The 21,752-nt window shown below is 40.8% G+C and overlaps 1 protein-coding gene across 4 annotated transcripts in view; it reads right to left on the minus strand.

Moving 5' to 3' along the window:
• Positions 1-21,752, minus strand: part of ASAP2 (ArfGAP with SH3 domain, ankyrin repeat and PH domain 2) — a 133,572-nt gene that overhangs the window by 64,208 nt on the left and 47,612 nt on the right. For 3 of the 4 annotated variants that reach the window (XM_066612143.1, XM_066612135.1, XM_066612127.1), the window contains exons 4-7: positions 17,135-17,209; positions 14,808-14,857; positions 4,760-4,889; positions 1,519-1,604 (exon numbers count right to left, since the gene is read on the minus strand). In XM_066612143.1, coding sequence (XP_066468240.1) covers positions 1,519-1,604; positions 4,760-4,889; positions 14,808-14,857; positions 17,135-17,209 — 341 coding nt within the window. Of the gene's footprint in view, positions 1-1,518; positions 1,605-4,759; positions 4,890-14,807; positions 14,858-17,134; positions 17,210-21,752 lie in introns of those variants that run through there. The other variant, XM_066612150.1, reaches the window with a different exon arrangement.

Here is a 21,752-nt window from a genome sequence, read left to right on the forward strand (position 1 = left end):
TGAAGAGTAAAAATACTGACATTACTTGCAGCAATCTGAACAAGCTTAAAAATTGAGAGTACCGTATTAACTCTTACATAAAATAAAACATGCACTTCATGACATCATTATGCAGTTATTGACTGTGATCCAAAACAGTGATTTGCACTCGTGTAAAGTTACTACATGTGCCAACGCAATGTCTTTGGAGTTTTCACAACTTCAATTTCCGGAGTCAGCATGGCAAGTTCACTGCCGCATGTTCACTGCGGGCAGCCGTTGGCAGTACCTCAGGGGAGGAGGACTTTTATCCCCTTCTCCCAGGTAAGGGATGTAGCCATGCAATGGGTTACTCAATTCTGCAGTGTCTCTTTACCCAGAGCAGAATCAAGGAGTCTTATGTTGGGCCATGTGGCCCTACACAGGGCTCCTGACCTGCGCACCGGATCTGGCAGAATTGAGCTCTGAATTAGAAAAAACACACCCAAAGTGTACCTACTCAGGGTAGAACTATAAATTGAGAAGACCACGGTACTTGCTCTGCAGGTGTGCCACTGGAGTTTGGGGGAGGGTCATTTATTAGTAGGGCCATTGGAAAATGTGAGCCTCCCATGAACAGCATGGTGGGCCTTGTCAATTGTCAAAAAACTGATGGTGTGCCTTGAAAATTTTAGTACCTTGTCAGTGTGCCATGAGATGAAAAAGGTTGAAAAATCACTGCTTTAATATGTAAGAACTAAAAATGAGTGAGCAACCAGGGATCTCAGCACACTGTTCCTAACTGTATCTTGTTCTACAAAACAGAACTCGTGTTGATTGCTAGACACATTCTGCAAAACCTGAAAACTGGTACAGTAGTCTGCCTCACTCCTTTACACTAAGAGATTTCTAATCATGCCAAATGACCATGCGGAGATTATGCATGGCAGACAACTAGGTACCATGGTATTACTGCAGTCTAATGCCTCATTTCATTTGAAATCATACACCAACAATAACTAATCTTTCAAACCAGTGGTTCTCAAACTTTTTAGCACCGGAACCCACTTTTTGAAACGACACTATCAGGACCCACCTAGGTTTACCAGACTTTTTAAAAAGGAGATCTAGAAAGAAATAATTTTTTTAAATTGTTTTTTAAGTAATAATAACCAGAAAAAGACCCTTGAACATTTATCTCCTTATATTTACACATGCTTGCAAACTGCAGGAGTGGAGCTCTTTGCAGGATAATTAGCAGCTACAGTATCTACTTTTTGAATAGCCTCAGGGCTTGAGGCAATTAGTTATCTGATCTTTCCATTATCATTTGGTGATCCCACCAAAAATCAGGCTGTGACCCACCAGTGGGTCCCGACCCACCGTTTGGGAATCACTGTTTTAAACCATCCAGTTTGATGGAAGAACAGAAGGGACAAATGAACAACGAAACCACATAGCTTTACTTATGCATCATCAAAAAATTCAGCACTACAGTTTGACACATAACCTAAAAAAATGTTTCAACAGAGCATACAACTATAAAGATATAAAACCTACTTGCACTGTGCGTGAAAATACTTGATCAGGTTTTGAAGTAAGTCAACTCCTTTTTTAATCTTGATTTCATTGACTTTCAATAGGTACTGTTAAGATAATAATTCACACAAAGAACATTCATTACTGTTCATTATTCATTATTCAGAAAGAGAGCGAAACAGTTTACAATATTTAAGGAGTCTTAGAAATATTCACATTTGGGGACAAATTGCCTGTGTTGGAATATATCTGTAAAAGGTTATTTCAACCATCAAACTACAGATCCAAAAGACTTGTTCTAGATGCTCATTATAAAGCTCCCCCTGCAACTGGCAAACCTCTTTTGAAACAAAGGAGCATTTCTAAACAGTTTGCAATATAAAATGGAGCTGGAAAAGAAAAACCAACATCTTGCAAGGTCTTTGCTCCCATAATTCCTGAGTGTTCTGGGAACATTTCCCAATTGTGAACAAAAGAGGTTGGAAGATTGAGGCTGTGATCGCATACTTACTGGGGAGTTAGCTCAATTAAAATGCATAAGATGTGCTTTCAAATGACTGGGTTTACGGTTGAAGTGAGAATCTTATTTTTCCCCATTCCCTTCTGTTTCTGGATGGGTATTAAGGAGTCATCCAACTCACCTAAACAAGGAACAACATTGACCACTCCCCTCTTTAAATAGCAAAATATTGATTCAAGTCCCAATTAATTTACTATTATGCAAGGCCCCCAGCAGAGAAGATTCATGTTTAATTTACTAGACAAAGACATCTTTCCTTGTAGATGCAAGTAAATTAAGAAAAAGAATTGATCCTAAGTATTGAACTCTATTCATCTTTGTTCATGGGTACTAGTTGCAGTTACAGAAGTATTTGTACTAGCCCACTATCGCATCTAAAGTCTTCATTCATGCATAGATACGAAGACTTTTGAATGATTTGGCAGCATCTACGTGTTTTACTATGAAGAAACTCATACATTTTCAGACATGCAAACAACTTGTGGGAACATTCTGGTGACTGAAAAGCAAGCCATAAAAGTTTTCTATGTGGACATGGACTATAGTAGGGACAAAGTTTAAGTTTCCAATTCCTATGCCACGAACCCAAACTTGAATACCACTCCTCCCAAAACTACCAAAACTAACCCCTGCTAACTGAATAAGAGGCACTTTTTCAAGTGGGTGCTCCTCTTTTATTTAGCAGGGGGAGAGTAACTGGCCCTCCTCACCCCAGCAGTCTTTTCTAGTGGCTGCCTGCTGGTGTTCTTTTGCATCTTTTTAGATTGTGAGCCCTATTGGGACAGGGAGCCAATTGTTATTTGATTTTTCTCTGTAAACCACTTTGTGAACTTTTTGTTGAAAAGCAGTATATAAATAATGTTGTTGTTAACAACAACAACAACAACAATTTCTGCTGTAAAAATCAAGTGTATCTGACCCCATTACAGAATTAACCCATTTTTGCCCAGCCAACAGGTCCCTGTTTGGTCCCTGTTGAGAATGTGCAATGTTGGGCAGAAATGGCTTAATGTCCTCGCAGATATTCTGCCATACTAGCTCAATCCATTTGACCCTGGATATGAGACATATGCACACTCCCTCCTCCCACTCTGTTCACTAATTTCCTCCTCCTTTTCCATGGTTGCTCTAACCATAGACTGCTGCAGTATTCAAGCTGGGCAAAATATGCTTAGCATTAACTGACAAAGCATGGTTCCAAATCACAGTCTGAAAACCACAATATGCCCAATTCAGGAACTGTGAAAAACTATAGTTAGAGCAACTCAGAAATGGAGGGGATAACTGGCATGCAAGAAGGGAGACGGGAAGGAGAGAGTACAAAGCATATTCCCAGTCTCCTAAATCATGGTTTTGAGGATCGCTTTAAGTTGAGCTCCAAGATCAAAAATCAACCAAGTTCATATCTAAAGTTAACACACTACAACTACACTGTTGTAGAAAAATCCATAATGCAGCAAGTTCATTAAAATACTTCAGGGCATCAGCCGTTCTTTCTCAACAGCTGTTAAATTTCCCTACTTAACCAAGGAAAATGAGATTTTCATCTCTCAACAACACTGCAGCAGATGGTAACCTGAATGGCCACGGCAGACTATTCTATAAGGCTGGGATGGAATGGTTGCAAAAAAGCTTTGTCTACTTGATTTGTTTTTTAATCTGCAAATAATGGGATAGGCGGTCTTCCTGTTTACCATTGATAAGTTTATTTAAAAAATTGGGTTAGAGACAACAAATTCTAATCCTGGAATTAGAATATAAGAATCAAATTGGTCCTCAAATTTTGAGTCCTTTTCCTGAAGCTGGGTACGAGAGATAGGATTCAGATTCTGTTGGTGTACCACCTACCCTGCTGCCTCCTGCCTGAGATAACTGAGATGGTCACTGAGTCCCTAGGCAGTTTAGTTCTGGATGGTTATGAATTTCAATGTTCACGATGAGACTCCTTTTCTGGAGTAGTTCGGAATTTCATGGCCATCATGAATTCATTTCACAAGTGTATCTCAGGTAATATCAGTACTCATAGCACATCACTCCTTTGTCATGGTCACTACTTGACAGGATTCAGGTTTATCAGGGCTCCTCACCTCCACGAGGGTGGGGGACTGATTAGGTTGGTTTACCTGCAGAGGTTTATGGATCCAAATGGATTTCTGATGTCTCTGGGGATTTTCCTGTTGATATGGTTGGTGATCTTGTTGAAACTTTGGTTGACTTTTGGAATGGAGAAATGACTATGGCTACTGACACAATCACCCCTGATCATCCTCTCCCCAGTTGCAAAGCCAGGACGGTCCCATGGTTTTGCTCAGAGCTTCAAGCATTGAAACATTTGAGAAGACAATTAGAGAGACACTGCTGGAAAATTCATGACAAGACCAACCAACCACAGGGTAGAGCTCATCTTCAGGGCTACTCTGTGGTGATGATAGAACTGTTTTGTTGGTGGGTAAAGACTTGATTCATCAAAAGCATCTTCCAAATTTTTATGATCTACAGCACTCTTTTTTTTAAACTGCTGTTTAAACTGCTGTTGTGTTTTTATGATGTTTTTGTAACAACATGTTTTTATTATATTATATATCCCTCAAATCTCTGAAGGGAAGGTGGAAAACAAATTTATTTTAATTATAAATCACATTTTCCAGGCATTTCAAAATCTCCTTGACTTCAACACTTGACAAAGAGATTACATACTGAGAACTGTAGCAAAACGTAAAACGACTCCATAGTCAATCTTACCTCACACATTTGTAACTGGAAGAACCTTCTCTCTTTCTCCATTTCTTCTGCTATTTCTGCCCCACTTATTTCTGTACGGATCATTCCATGTAATTTAGCATGTTCCTTCTTCTCTTTTTCTATTTTTGTCCTATAAGGAAGAAAACCAAAAAAACCATGCTGTCAGGTCATATCTTCTTCCTCAACTACTTCTTTTTCTTTTTTTTAAGAGTTGTGCTAAACTTAGAAAGCTATCCTATGCTGAGATAGTCCTATTGTCAATGCTGACAGGCAGCAGTTCTTCAAGATTTCAGGTATCTTTCTCTGTCAGTGCCTGAACCTAGAAATCTTTGGAATGCAAAGCATGTACTACAGCTCCTTCCCAAAACTGACAATAACAACTTAGCACCAGGCTTACTTTGGAGCAATTCCTTTGAGTTTAATAAGACAAACAGTGCATCATAAAGCTGTCTCCTCATAGAACACTCCTACCTACATTCAGGTCAAACTGTTCTTAGAGAAGCTAAATAAGAGATAACCAATTTCTGTATTTTGAGGAGTACTCAATTCTACAGAAATCATTTCAAGGACCAAAAATAACCTGACCATCTCACATGCGATTATACTGTCTGGCAGGGCTTCATAGACACATGTATGACAACGGTTTGCAGTAATATACTGGGTAGGAGTGAATTTGTTTCATAAGAACATAAGAACATAAGAACAGCCCCACTGGATCAGGCCATAGGTCCATCTAGTCCAGCTTCCTGTATCTCACAGCGTATCTCCTGTATCTCACCTGTATCTCCTGTATCTCATATTCCTGAAATATCCCCCTTCAGGATTGGTAGAATGTATATAACACTGCAACATATGGGGGGCACATCCACGGATCCCACATCTGCAGATCCAGTTACCCACGGATCAGGTCTAGGGCCCCCCAGTGTGCGCACACCTGTGCATACCCCCTCTAGTGGCAAGGGGAGCTCTAATCCATTAAAAATGTCACTTGCCGTTTCTCTGTGAAACCGAAAGTCACATGTTTTGAGCTGTACAGCTCAGTCTGAGCCCAAGGGCAGACCTCCTCAGCCTCTGCTGAGCTCAGACTCCCCTCTGGAGGCAAGGGGAGCAGAGCTCCCAGACTGTGGGGACGGGCGTTTGTCCATAACTATGGTTTCATATATCTGCAGGGGATTCTGAAACAGAACCCCTTGTGGATAAGGGGGCATGCCTGTAATAATGTTGCAAAACAGACACCAAGGCAAAATCATCTTTTCCTTACAAATTATTATTATTATTAACAGTATTTATATACCGCTTTACAACTAAAAGTTCACAAAGCAGTTTACAGAGAAAAATCAAATAACTAAATGCAATTGTGAACACTTTAAAAAAAATTTACTATTACTGTACTAAATTTTTGCCATTGCAAGTTGGATTCTGGAGCCAGATTCAATGCGTGGGCTGCTTAATTGACCTTCCCTGTGCTAAATTATAAACTTTCTTCAGTAAGTTGTCTCATAATATAATTTAGCACAGGGAGTATTTAATTTAGCGACAGCTAGAAGATATAGCCACTATTCCATCAAATGATCACGTTAGTCTAGTTACTACAGGGGTCTCCAAACCTCAGTCCAGGGGCCAGGTGTGGCCCGCAGCAAGCCTCTTTCCGGCCCACGGTCAACCTCTTGTCCTCTGAAAGCCTCTGGCCCACTCAATTGAACATGACCAGAACTCTGCTCTGATTGTGTCTGGAGGGTGTTCTGAGGGGCAGACAGGTTGAATGAACGAGCCCATTCATTCATCCATTCACCTCAACTAAGTTTCATCTCCAATTTATTTATTTAAATTTTATATTTAAATTTTTTTCCCGGCCCTCCACACCACGCCAGATATTGATGCAGCCCTCTGGCCAAAAAGTTTGGAGACCCCAGGTCTAGTTCAAAATAGAAATATAACGTATTTGATTGACATAGTTCAGTCGTGCTGATAAGCTAAGTTCATAAGTAGACAACTCCAATGAGTTCAGTCGAGCTTGTTCATCATACATTTCATTCAGACATATACCGTACTATGTAGAAAAACATACTGGGATTCTGAAAACCAATTCTAATTAAAAATTATGGTGCTAACCATGAGGCCTCAATGTGATTGGCATTTTGCTTCGACTTTTCAAGGAGGTAGGGCAAGGGTAGAGGCAAGGTGGAGCAAGGTAGAGGAATGGCAGCCCATTGGGGCTGCCATGATAACAGCAGCAGAGCTTAGATGGCCATAACTGACACTTCAGCGAGCTCTCCCTCATATGGGCAGTGTGAGGCATCAAAAGAAGATCATTAGTGGATCATCATCTCATGTGGCTTGGATCTCGAGGGAATATGCTCTCTCTACATATATATTATGTAAAATATATGTACAATATGTAAAAAAAAAAAAACCAAAAGAATATACAACAAACGTTGCATTGGGGGCCTGGGATGGTGTGGGGAGGGGGCTTGGTGCACAACTGCGGGCTGGTATCAGGCTTTGAAAGTGACTGGACCAGTCATGAGAAGGTTTCCAAGCCCCTTCCCTTGCTTTGCCACTTTGCCTCACTTCCATGAATGTGCTTTTGGCCTCTGGCTGGTGGATTTTTTTGATTTGCCAGGCAGTTCATGAAAAAAGTAATCCGGCTCGCCCTCTCAGGTCATCAGAGAAGGCCTTTTTACAAGTGCCGCCGCCTAGGGAGGTACGTGGGGCGGCTGCAAGAAATAGGGCCTTCTCAGTAGTGGCACCAACACTATGGAACTCCCTTCCCCTTGACTTAAGAATGGCTCCCTCTCTTGAGACCTTTCGGCAAGGCCTGAAGACCCTTCTGTTTAAACAGGCCTTCTGAGTTCTTGGCCTTTTAACATCTTTTTAACATCTTTTTAACATCTTTTAATATTTTTTACAGGCCTGATTCTTTTATGACTTGCTGCTGCTCTATGCTCTTTTTACCTATTTTTTTTTACTCTGATTGCTGTTTTTAGTATGTGTTAATATGTTTTTATTTGTTTTTAAATTGTTTTTAATTATGTTGTAAGCCGCCTTGAGTCCCTTCGGGGAGAAAGGCGGGGTAGAAATAAAGTTATTATTATTATTATTATTATTGCATTTGAGATGCTTTTAAGAAATTTTAGCATACTAATCATATCATCAGATTTTAAATAAATTATGGGGGAAGAATTAAATAAATTATGGGGGATAGCAGAGGGGGTAGTTAGTGGACTGGGCAGGTGCTCATCCCAAATACTAAAAATATCAAAGTATAAAAATAGAACAGAAAACAAAATACAAAGAGTGAAGGAAACAAAGGCTGTGGGATTGAAGAGAAATATGAAGAAATGTTGATGAGCCCTCCCTTACACTGCATAGGCTTCTCTGCCACACATGAGTCAAAAAATAGATAGCTACTTAAGGATATTAAAAATATATACAAGGTGCAGGACGTCCCTCATTATCCACTAGGGTTCCGTTCCAGCACTCCTTATGGATAAAAAAAATCAGTGGATAAAATAACGGGAAAAATAGATTTAAAGACCCACTTCCAGGTTTCTTGTCCTTCCATTGCTCCTAATAAGATTGTGCCTCAACATTCGCAGGGGTTTGTTTCTGAGACTTCCTGGTGATACCATAAAATGTGTTAAATAAAAGCTGTTTTAAAAAATTAAAAAGTGCATCTCTTTATAATTGTGGTTTAAAAACAGCTTTTCTTACTGTTGTAGAGAGGCAGTCAGCAATTAGAAATGCAAAGGACCCCCTGCCTTCGCCTGGCTCAGCTGAAGAATGGAATGATCACTTGCATGACTAGCTCTCAACAACCGTAAGAAAAGCAGTTTTTTTAAAACTGTGATTTTAAAGGGGTGCATTTTCCCCATCTCCAGGGATCAGTACGTTCCTTCTCATTTGCAGTGGCCATTCATGTTGAGTCAAATTCATGTTTAAAAAATCTGTGTATAACAAGGTTGGACCTGTACTTTTATATAAATAAACTAACCCCTGCTAATTGGGTAAGAGGCACTTTTTCAAGTGGGTGCTCCTTTTTTTAGCAGGGGGAGAGTAACTGGCCCACCTCACCCCAGCACTGTCTGTTCTAGTGGCTGTCTGCTGGTATTCATTTGCATCTTTTTAGATTGTGAGCCCTTTTGGGACAGGGAGCCATTTAGTTATTTGATTTTTCTCTGTAAACCGCTTTGTGAACTTTTAGTTGAAAAGCGGTATATAAATACTGTTGAATAATAATAACAACAACAACAACAACAACAACAACAACAACAACATACAGTTGTATGCATCTATACCAACAACAACAACAACAACAACAACAACATACAGTTGTATGCATCTATACCAGGGGTCTCCGAGCCCTAGCATAGGAGCCAGACACGGGCCGCGGCAAGCCTCCTGTCCCCTGAAAGCCTCTGGACCATTCAACCGAACACAAGCCTCTTTCTGGCTCGTGGCCAACCTCTTGTCCCCTGAAAGCCCATTCAACTGAACATGACCAGAACTGTGCTCTGGTTGCATCTGGAAGGCAATCTGAGGGCCAGAGAGGTTGAATGAATGAGACCATTCATTCAATTCCATCTCTAATTTATTTATTTAAATTTTATATTTAAATTTTTTTCTGGCTCTCAACACTGTGCCAGATATTTGATGCGGTGCTCTGGCCAAAAAGTTTGGAAACCCCTGATCTATACAATCCCAACTGAGCATTTATAGGTCTTAAGAGAACACCAGCAAAGAACAGGTTAAAGGAGATAGAACTGACAGGTCTGGGGTTGCAACACACTTAAGGAATATTCAGAAATTGGTTAAAGAAAAGATGGTTAAATCTCTTGCCACCAGTTTAGCTTCGTCAAGCATAACTGCAAGAAGGAGACACAGTAGGAATATTCCAATGCAAGGAGCATCATGGAGAACATTTCAGAGGGATTAGGAGCTATGGGCTGCCCCCCCCCCCCAACATCTGCAGATCTCTCCTTTGGGAAAAGGCTGCAAGGACATCTGGACCTCTCTAGGGACTAAAATTTGGTATATTTAGCCTGAAGAAGAGAGGTTGAAGGGAGACATGGTAGCACTCTTCAAATACCTGAAGGTATATCACATGGAAGAGAGTAAATATTTGTCCTTTGCTACTCCAGAGATCAGAACTAGGTCTAATGGGTACAACCTGCAAGAGATGAGTTTCTGGTTGGACATCATGAAAAAATTCCTGACAGTAAGCGCAGTTCAGCCGTGGAACAGATTGATGAAGAAGGTGGTGGATTCTCTCTCAATGGAGATCTTCAAGCAGAAGCCTGATAGGCACCTGCTGGAGATGCTCTAGGAGAGTGTTTTTCAACAAGTGTTATGTGAACCACCAGTGGTACTTGATGTATTGTCCAGTGGTATGTGCGACTCCCAGGAAACACTGGCCATCCAGCAGTGGGACTACAATGAGACACTACAAACAGCAGTAGGAGGTTTGGCTTGGTAGGTAGAGCTCTAGCATGCTGCTTTTATGAGCTTAAAAAAGCCCACCTACTTACCCTGAGCCTCTCAGCAATGTTCGTAGCATTGCGTCTGGCATCCCAACCCGGACATATCTGGCAATGACTTCATTGCCAGTTACTTATGGTAGTACTTCAGATAATTAGACCATAAGAAGTGGTACATTGGGGGATAACGGTTGAAAAACACTGCTCTAGGAGGATTTTCTGCTAAAGGTAAGGGGTTGGACTAGATGACCTTGGGGGTACCTTCCAGCTCTATGATTTATTCAAAATTTTAGTAAAAGTCTAGTATCAAGATCTACAAAGCCCCTTACATGCATGTGTTGAGAAAAACAATCTCAGAAACTCCACCTATCACAAGGTTTCCATACATCTCTGTGGAACACAGCTTAGGAGTACAAGAAGAAAATCCCTAAGGCAGCACAACGTGGTCCCAAGAACAGTGTGCAGCACTGCAGCTTGGAGTAGCGCAGATTGTGACATTCATACCAAGCCCCCCCTCCTTACTGCAGATAAGTGTGGCTGGCACCACACTTACCTGCAGTACAGACAAAGAGGACATCAGTACAAAGTCACCATATGTAATAGACTATTAACTGTATCACTAGTAGTTAAAGATATAAAAGAATGCAGCCAATCTTCACATGCCCTACTTATCAAGCACCCTAAGTTTCAACTATAGTACATTCAAATAGCATTGAATTATGTTACCAGCTTTATACAGTTTTCTTAGTCAGGGTTTCCTTTGAATGAAGCTTCCTCCTCCCCCAACAAACCCCGAGCACAGCTGTCATCCCTTGCTGTTACTGAGCCAACTGGCATGGCAAATACAAGCCAGAAGGCTGGATTGGAGGATTCCAAATCTAAGTAGGCCTGGTGCCCCAATTAACTAAAGGTCACTGATTATATTTCATAAGGCCTATGTTCTAACATGGATAATAGTATGGTAGAACTCAAACAGTACAATCAAACCTAAGAAGCAAATGTAGTTTACTGGGTGACAGACTGGGATGATAACTGCTACAGTTATCTCAAACAGTACGATCAAACCTAAGAAGCAAATGTAGTTTACTGGGTGACAGACTGGGATGATAACTGCTACATAAAGGGGAATAATAAAAGCTTCTTCAAGTATGTTAGAAGTAGGAAATCTGCCAGAGAGGTGAAACTTGGGAGATTGTAGATAAATGAGTTCTTTGTATCTAACTTCATGGCAGAAGACCTTGGTCAGATACTGCTGCCGGAACAGCCCCTCCTGACTAAGGAATTAACAGCCTGATCCTAACTTGTGCTGGAACAGACAGGCCAGTGGGCCTGAACTGTATTCAGGGCAAGATTGAGCAGCATTACATCTGCATCAGGCCTCTGTGAAAAGGTAAATAGCTTTCTCCTGAAAATAAAATGCCAAACAAGACAAAGGTACTGGAGCTTGAAGGAAGTTTACACCAGTGAAAGAGAGAACAATGTTTACTATTTTAGTAAGTATTTGCTGTTGTCTAAAGCTGCTGAACCACAACAGCGAATGCATTTAATTAAATTCCATCACTTACTGGGATTAAAGAATAAAGAATTACTATAGCAGTAATTCAAGCCCTTGGGCAAACTAACAGTGATCTCAGAGAGCTTACATTAAGTGAATGTTTAGAGTCAATCTTACGCTATTTATTATTAGCAATTTCTACTTATCAGCGACTCTCTCTCTCTCTGTCTGTCTGTCAGTTCTGTCTGTCTGTCAGTTCTCTCTCTGTCTGGAAACTGACGTTGCGAGAGAAGTGCACAGCTCTCTAAATGGCATGTTCCATTTGAATAATCCATTTCACAAATTCTGTTAATTACATGCTTAAAATATGAACATTTACTTCAGCCCTCCCGCTTATGATTTATGTCATAGAACTTTCTGCAATGTAAGGTTATGAGGAGATTTTATAGCAATTTAAGAGCTCTGGGTCTTTTGAAAAATATATTTTATTTTTCATATATTTCGGGTATCCTCTGCCATGAAAACGCAACTGAGTGTGCTATCAAGCTATAGCAGGCGAGCGAGATTCAACTTTGAGAGCCCTGTTAAAAAATACCTTGCCTGCCATAAATGTGAACAGTTTTTTTTTCTGTCATAGGCATTTCACACCCCTGTATTTTACCAATATGCCATGCTGTTAATGTTTAAGTACATTATGTATGTGCAGCAGCACAGAAGCAAAATGCTCAAGTTTTCACATCAGCTAGATCCAGCCCATAGTTAAGTGCCAGCATACCACAAAGCATTTAGTAATTTGGGTACTATAACCACTTGGAGGCCTTATCAAAAGTAAAAATAAGAATATCCCAATGCCCCTCCACCAAAAAAAAAAAAAAACTCTGCATAACACTACATTCCATTTCCACAAAATAGAATATGGCATTAACACTGACACAGGTGAGAGTTTTGCAACTTTTCATTTGTTTTAAAAAACATGTGCAGTGCAGCACTGCACTGTGGGGCTGCAATACTAACCACATTTTCCTGAGAGTAAGCCCCATTGAACAAAACAGGACTTACTTCTGAGTAGACCTGGTTAGGATTGTGCCCTTCAGCTGGGAAATGCACACATTTCCAACACAAAAAGCAAAAGTAGAACAGTATCCTTGCAGGGGGAAAGGGCTATCTCATTCCAAGATCTTGGCAAGAAGTGAGATGGCTAAATTCTGATCCAGAAAAGTAACAATTTGAATACATGTGTTAAAAGGCTTCCTGAAAAGCTCACCCATTAGGACTTTTGCTTTAAGGAACCTCTTGAAATGGAGTGGGAAAGCTCTTTGAAAGAAAACATGACAAACGAGGGGGTTTGCATTATCTGGATGATGACATTCTTGGACCCCCCTCCCCCCCCTGCAGATACTGAAAACCGCAGATAAGCAAATCCATAGTTTTTGGCCCCTTAAACCCTCTCATCTCCACAGGTCTCCACACTTCCACCCAAGGCCTCTGCTGGTTTCAGAATGACCAAAAAGGCAAAAAAAAAATGCTACTTCCAGTCAGGTCCTAGGAGAGGGGGGTAAAGGGGGTAATTTGTACCGGGGCCAGGGTGAAAAAGGGGGCCCAGGAACCAGAGGAGGAGGCCCAGAAGTTTCCTGGGATCTGACATTTTCCAATCTACTCACACTTGTTGCCCATACGGGATGTTGGGGACACTACCATGACTGAGGATGCTGGGGACACTACTGATGCCACATAGGTGGGTAGACCTGGGCTCCAAAGACTTTTCCAGATGTCTTTACCATCCCCTGCTTTGCCTCTCCCTGCCCCTATTCTGCTTGCCCATTACCATGCTCCCCCTCTCTGTTTCACCCCTCCCACTTTGCAAAGGGGCCCAAAAGAAACTTTGCACCCCCTGATAGAATTCCTCTCAGAGGCTCTGCTTCCAGTTTTCCTCTGGAAACTGGAAATAGCTTTTCAGGATAAACTTAAACAAATTCAATGCATGCACTCAAACAGGATATATTATTTACTATACATTGTGTTGTTCTTTGGCCTGTACAACAGGGGAGGCTAACAAATCCAATAATTTTTTTAAGCCAACAAAGGTACACACAGGTAATACTAAGCATCTCAAGCAGTGTTTCTCAACCAGTGGTACGGGTACCACCAATGGTACTAGAGGTGGTGTCTGGCGGTACTCACAGAACCCCTGGACACCTGCTGCACAGTAGTGAGACCAGGAACGTGACGCAACAGTGATAGAAGGCTCAGCTCAGTGGTCAGAGCTCCAAAGCATGCTTTTCCATGCTTGAAAAAACCCTCCCATCCACCTGAGCCTCTTACTGGTGTTTGTCACGTCACAACTGGCTTCCCAACCCAGAAGTAACTGGCAATGATGTCATCTCCAGTTACTTCTACTGGTACTTCGAATTGGTGGACCATGTGAAGTGGTACGACAGAGGACAAACTTAGAGAAACACTGACCTAACAGATTTCTAACAGATTTCAGTGAGACTGAAACCAAGTTCACGCGTGCATGCATGACAATTAAATACTGCATGAAAAACAATGACTTGCATTTATGAAACAGTCAGTGCACTTCAAAAATCACAGCTATCAGCTCACCTCACCTTATGAATGGTGCTTTTCAACAGAGGTAGTTCACAAATCCAGCTGCAAGCCACCAAGTAATACACACATATTGGTGAATCAGACTAAACTGGAACTACAAGCATCAGTCTTTCATGGGTCCTTAATTTGGGTCACAATCCTAAACACACTTAGGTGCCTAATCCTATCCAACTTTCCAGCACTGATGCAGCTGTGCCAACAAGGCATACACTGCATCCTGTGGTATGGGGACAGTCATGGCAATCTCCTCAAGGTAAGGGAACATTTGTTCCCTTACCTTGGGGCTGAATTGCAGCTGCATTTGTGTTTGAACGTTGGATAGGACTGGGCCCTTACCTGGGGAGTTCATCTCAATGAAGTCATTGGGTCTTACTTCTGAATAAACAGGCACAGGATGCAGCTATCAGTAACAATTGCAAAATTTGTTTTGTGAGCTTTTGCTGAATAAAATAAAAGAAATACATACACTTTTGTTTCATAGTCTTTCCAAGCTTTATCAAAAGGTTTCTTCAAATCCTGTGGAAGTGCAGAGAAAAAGATAAGGCATCTATCTATCATTCTGTCCTTCTAGTTACAAAGACTAGATGTTTGTCAGTTGTTTTTTGTTTATCTCTCTTTTTTTTTTACAGTCAGGAACATACTGTTTCCTTTAAAAACACTCAAACTTTAATTCGTTTTCTAGGATTTTATGATGTACTTCAATAGACATTCAGACATCTGAAAATCCAACATATGCCCTTCATTGACCTCTACTGGAGAAAATACTGTTCAAAGCCCTAAACTTTCAACTCCGACACAGGCAGCAAGTAGCTCCAACAGGCACACATATTAGCTGGCTGTTGATTTTGTCCTTAAGCATGTCTCTCACCTCCCATAGGGGACTGAAAGAGTGTGTGTTTCTGCAGTTAGTGAGTCACCAAACTGAATATAGCACACTCAATATAAATCTCCTGGTTTTTACTGACCCAACTGGAACATCACATAAAGATTATTTATTTAAAATATTTCTATCCTGCCCATCTGCTCCAAATCAGGAGACACCCAGAGTGGCTCACAACATAACTGAACAACAATAATACATTAATCAAAACTATAATAACAAATAAGATATAGTGAACAAATCAACAGCATAACAAGTAATAAACTCGACAAGAACTACTACTAGACTCCTAGCAGGCTACAATACACAGATGGTGAGCTATCTGCTGCTTGATGGGTCACGAGCTAGGCAGAGCTGTCCCAAAGAAACATCAGTGCGAACTAGCTTGCATGAAGAATCAGTCTGTAGAAGCCAGCTGCCAAGTCACATGGTTCCAGCAGTTAGAAAAAGTAATGCATTCACACTGAAATTTCTCCATGTACAGGAAAAGGAGTTGGGGGGGGCAAGGGACAAAAAATGGTTAGCTCACATGTATGAACCTGCCTAAAGATCGGAGAGTCCAATCCTATGCATGTCTACTCAGAAGTAAGTCCCATTATAGTCAATTGGGCTTACTCCCAAGAAAGTGTAGATAAGTTTGTAGCCTGGTTGCCTGAAATATTTAAGATAAATACTGTTGTGGAATTATCCAAAAATACTGATCAGCTAAGCAGACTTGGCACTTGACATTTTCAACTTATTGAAACACGTTGTTTGGTCACCAACAAAGAAGAGTTCAGCTGGTGAATAATTAAACTAAGAAGAACATTGTACAGAGGATACAATTTTTAACTATTTACAGGATTTCAGAATATTTACAAAAATTTCAGAATTTTTATCACTGCTGCTATTTGACTTTTATTGTCTATTTTATTGCTTTGTATGTATTATATAATTTTTTATGTATAATCTTTCATGTATTTTAATTATTGTTGGATGCCGTCCAGAAGAAAGGCAGGGTACAAATCAAATAAACAATAAATTATAACTTTTTCTTCCTGCCACTTTTTTCCTAGATATGGCTGCTTAGATTTCAGAACTGCTTTCTGTACTAAAAATAAGCAGACTATTCTCCTGATTCTTACACTGAAAATGTCTACGGTTCTGCTTTTCACACTCTTTGACCATAGGTTGGTTCAGATGAAATCATCCAACTGGGCAACTGACAGCCCAATCCTATCCCCCACCACCAGCACGGATGCAACTGCACCACAGAGGCACATGCTGCAGTCTATCGTGAGGGGGGTGATGAGGAGGCCTCCTGAGATTAAACGCTCCTAAAAGAGGAAGAGTTTTTGAGGAAAGTATCAGAGAGACAAGGTTAAGGTCCACTCTGCCAAAAAAGAATCTTGGGAATGAGGAAAAATAATAGCCAAACAAGCTGTTGCGGCATTTAATGCATGCTAAGCAAAATATTGCTCTCATCTGCTCACCAGAGAGTGATGCAAATGCTGCTGAATGGATAATAAAACATAAAAACAACATATTCAATGTTTTATAGTCATACATAAGCATTTCTAGTGCTCTATTTTAACACTTTACAGGATGTGATTGTTTCAAGCAATTCACAGACATCAAAGAGGAACCTTTGTACTGGTGTTAGTATCTGACCATAGTATATAATATAATATTTTCATAAAGAATAGGTGCCAGTATGTCTGGAAGCCTTAACTTTTAATACTAGTATGGCTGAATTTACTGTATCAGATACTCAGCACCTATAAACACTAGCAAATAATAATATCAGCAACATTAAGTCCATAAGGATGAAATTGGTGATGGTGGTGATAGTATAACTTCCTTAGGCTGAAGACCCAATACAATTATGCTAACAAGGACAACAATAAAAACAGTTTTTAAAAAATCACACCTACCCCTTTCACTCCTTTCAGATCTCCCTTCAGCAAACTATCCAGTGGAAAAGTGATTATATTGTTCATATTCTGGATCTACAAAAAAAAAAAATGCAGATGCGTTTTAAATATTTTCACATACCAATTCAACATACACTAATTTATATGGTCAAAGCACTCAAATCTTATGGATGAAACAAGTATTACAGATTTTTAAGAGCTACATAATGTCAGTATTAAGCTTAGCAGAGAATGCCTGCCTCTGTGTAAGCTGATTTACTGGTAAGCGCTCTGTGTTTCATACCCCAAGTGGTGCAAGATTCTAGTAGTTTCCACACAGTAGTTGCATAAAAAGAAAATATAATTTGTGAAATGGAATGCCTTAGGTGTGGTTGTGTTGCCTTAGCATCATGTTAAATTTTAACCAAGTACAAATAAGGAGAAAGTCATGTAGGTAACAGATGGTATATGCCATCCTAATTATAGTCCTGTACCCAGAGCCGTGATTCACATTAATTGACAGAACCAAAACTGCTTTTTTAAAACAGCAGCAGCAAGTGAATACACAGAGAGAGAGAGAGAGAGAGAGAGAGAGAGAGATGCATAAGTTCACAGATACTGTTCTTCTGCCTATCGCTCATTGCTATTACTTCTGCACCATTTTTTTTTCCTGTTTCCACTCCTTCTCAAGCGATCCCACCATATAAGGATTATACAATGGACTTAATTTATTTTTCAGATTTTTATACTGCCTTTCCTCCAATGTGCTCAGAGTGGTGTGCGTGACTCTACCCTCCTTTGAGGTAGGTGAAGCTGAGAGATTGACTGACCCAAGATAACCCAAGAAGCTTCATGGCCAAGTGGGGGTTTGAACCTGGATCTTCCAGATCTTATTCCAATACCATAACCACAACACCATCCTGGCACAATATTATGTAGTCAAAATATATTTGGCTATGTGCTGATGTCACTAGTGTCAAATTAAGCTCATGATGCACTGCATTCTGTTCTTGTCATATAGGTAATCCAAGCTAATCAGGGATTACTCCAAAAATCAGTTTCATAATTGACAGCCCTCTCATATATTCCTAAATTCACTGAAAGGAATGCTCCTTTTGACAGCGACAGAGACTTATTGTTAAATGACCCCCACTTTGGCTCAAAAATCGTAAATCATTTTCTCAATTGGAAATTTTTTCCTAACAGTTGTTTGGCCCTATCCTAACTAAGTACTGCACCGGCAGAATGCATGTTCCACTGAAGCACATTGTCACAAAGCACCATAAAGGGCTTTGTGACAGTGCAGGGAGCTGGTGTGTGGGCAAGAAGGCTGAAGCCCAAACAGTATTGTCTGAAAAATAATGTCAAGAGATTTTTCAGGAAATCCACTCTGGATTGCCTCAGGGAAAAGCATATTATTGCAAAACTAATCTCAAGGGATCCAAGCAGGAGGGAACAACTGGAAGGCCTACTACAGCCAAACGTGTCTCTTCCAAGTAACACCACCTGCTTCACCCAGTGGTTTAGGGAGGCTAAAGGGAGCAGTGGTTATGGCAATGGGCCTTGCCATTCTGGTGGATGCAGGAGCCTTTGCTGATCATTTTCCAGCTCCTTCTCAGATTGCTTCATCTCTACAACTAGGTTATGACCAGAGACAAGACCACAGAAAAATTAAAGACACACTGCTGGCCAACCTAATAAAAGAAACAAGGCGGCTGAATTTTTCATTTCTATCACAGAGATGGACTGCCAATTGAACAGAAGGGGCATCATCACACCCAGAGATTCTGGTCACCAAGAACTGAGCTATTCATTTCTTGGGGATGACTGTACTCAACTGTACTCAAGCAGCACTCATAGCTGCTACCTCCCAGTCTCACACAGCTCAGCCACATTTTCATCAAATAAGCATACTCCAGTCCTCAAGAAGTCCATGTTAATGTTTGCTATTACGTTTCACAAAATAGTAAAGTTAATACCAAAACACTCACAATGATTATGTGAACTAGGATGGTATATTAACTGCATCTCTTTGTATACTTTTTTTTTTAACTAATTCTCCAGTATTACTCATAGGGAGCAATCCTAACCCCTTATGTCAGTGTTTTCCAGCACTGACATAAGGGCAATGCAGCTCTGAGGTAAGGGAACAAATATTCCCTTACTTTGAGGAGGTCTCCATGTGCGCCACCCAACTGCAGGATGCAGCACATGTCCCATTGGCGCCGCTATGCCAGTGCTGGAAAGCACTGACATAAGGGGTTAGGATTGCGCCCATAATTATCTAACTAGTTGCTTTTCTCTGTGATTACAAAAGCACCAGAGAAAAGAAGATATGGAGACAGGTGCCTAAGCAACACAACTCATAGCTGTACAAAGCCAATTAACATCTGCCAGCAATAAATAGCCTGTCACTCTCACACTATTGTCACGAAGAGAATTTGTATATATAAAAAAAAATCCCATTACATTAAAAACAGATGAAAATTTTGTTAAGAAAACAATGCAAGAGTAAAGCAGGCATCTGAAACTTTTTTCCTACTGCCAAATGTTCAAGATCCCACTCAGGGTGCAGTTCTTACACACAGACAGAACCTATTCTGCTCTCAGACAGGCCAAGTGCTCTACCCTAAAGTCTTCAACCTTTTTCATGCCACAACTTCAATAAAAAAAGGATGTGATGGGGAACCCACTGCTGATCCTGCCCTCCTCCTGGGGGGGACTGAAGCCACCCACCACTACCCTGTCGCCACGCACCCCAGCTCGTTTTTCCTACCTCTTGCACCTTCCTAATAATGCTGTGAGATAGCAGCCTGAACAGGGCCATCCTTAGGGGCTGTGGGGCAAGACAGTGACAATAGACTATGAAGGAACTTCTCAAGAACTCAGTACCATTATTAGATTGGCAGTACAATTATTAGATTGGATCTAAGCCCTCTCTTACACAGGCTTGCCACAACCCCCCAAATGTGACTCCAAATTGTGACCCCATTGGGGTTGCGACCCACAGGTTAAAGAACACTACTATAATACGTACTTATAAAGGACCCCATCCCACGAAACTTATATTAAAATCCTATTGAAATCTGTGGTTCAAGTTAGGCATGGTGACTCAATTTTCCCATTTACATCAATGGAACTGGTGCAAGTAACTTTCTCTGGATCAGGGTCATGATTTGTAGTGTTAAAATCTCATCTCTTCTCCTTTGTTATTTTTCTATCACTCTACAGTTCATCTTCCAAGTAGACAACTGAGATTTCACATTCCAATACTGGGGCATTTGGTGGGCCGCTGTCAGATACAGGAAGCTGGACTAGATGGGCCTATGGCCTGATCCAGTGGGGCTGTTCTTACGTTCTAATAGGACCAGCTCCATTTCTAAGGGGAACCTAGACAAAGAGCCCTTAGGTGAACCTCTTCCTATGTCAAGAGCGTTCCGACCATGTAAGTAACCTCAGTGGGCCTAAAGGCAGTGGTATCATTGCAGCTCTAGGCATGGCAGTCTTGAGACTGGAGAGGAGGGGAAAAATGTCACAGATCCAGTGGTAGTGAAGATGGAAGTGGCTGGACAGTCCTGGGACACTGTGAACCCTCAGCATGGAACTGAGGGTGCTGTGCGCTGACACTAACGCTGCTGCCTAAGACATCTTTTCTGGACCTTGCTTTGGCTACTTTTGAAACTGTATTGGATCTAATATGCCATAGTAAATAGCATCAATTAGAACTCCAGTGTTACCTTAAACATGTACTAAAAGGAAAAAGAGCCCTTCACACCCTCTCAGCCATGTGGAAGCTGCTTCCCCATGGCACTAACCCACACACACAGTGTATGAGTGGAAGGACAACCACAGGCAGGACAAATAAGATAGGAGAGATCCTTGTGATTTTCCCCCATCCACATGGTTGTAAGTGTTCTCACCCACCCCCTTAGAGATCCAGCATAACAGAAGGATGTGACTCCCAGGTTCAGTATTCCTGTGCGAAGGGGCCTTTAACCACCCTGGTTGTAAGTATGACTGGATGGCTGCTGAGTGTTAAAGGGTTACTAAGCAGCATTAAGTGAACTTGTCTGTATATCTGTAAGATAAAGCACCCTAATATCACCTGAGACTGTCATCATACCCTTGTCTTAAATAATGCCTGAGGCTGTTGACACTACTGTATTCAAAGTCCAGTGCCAAATGAACTAACAGAAGCATTGGCAAGGAACGACATTACGCATGCCAAGAAAAGTGTTTAATTACTTTTTCTGGAAGTGCCCCATGTATCAATATCAAAGCAAACAATGAAGTGGATTCTACAAAGACCTTTTCTCATTCAGAGCAAGTGCTGGGAAACTTTATAGTCCAATACACAGAAGTCAACTCACACAAAAAGAAGGGTAGACACAATGTATCTGTTTCCATGTTGATAAAACACACAAACACACATAGATACATACATATGCACAAACAGACAGAGAACAAGAGAGAGAGCGGACTGTAGTTAAAACTTCATTTTCATTTTTAGAAACTAAACAGAACAGCTTTAGAAAACGAGAAGAGGGTTTTAACAAGAATCTTTGCATTAGGGCTTGCAAAAATAAGATTGGTTAAAGTGTCACATTTCAAAATTAAATATCTGTGTAAGAATTTTAAC

Source organism: Tiliqua scincoides, chromosome 1 (genome assembly GCF_035046505.1).
Source record: "Tiliqua scincoides isolate rTilSci1 chromosome 1, rTilSci1.hap2, whole genome shotgun sequence".
Classification (NCBI taxonomy): Eukaryota; Metazoa; Chordata; class Lepidosauria; order Squamata; family Scincidae; genus Tiliqua; species Tiliqua scincoides.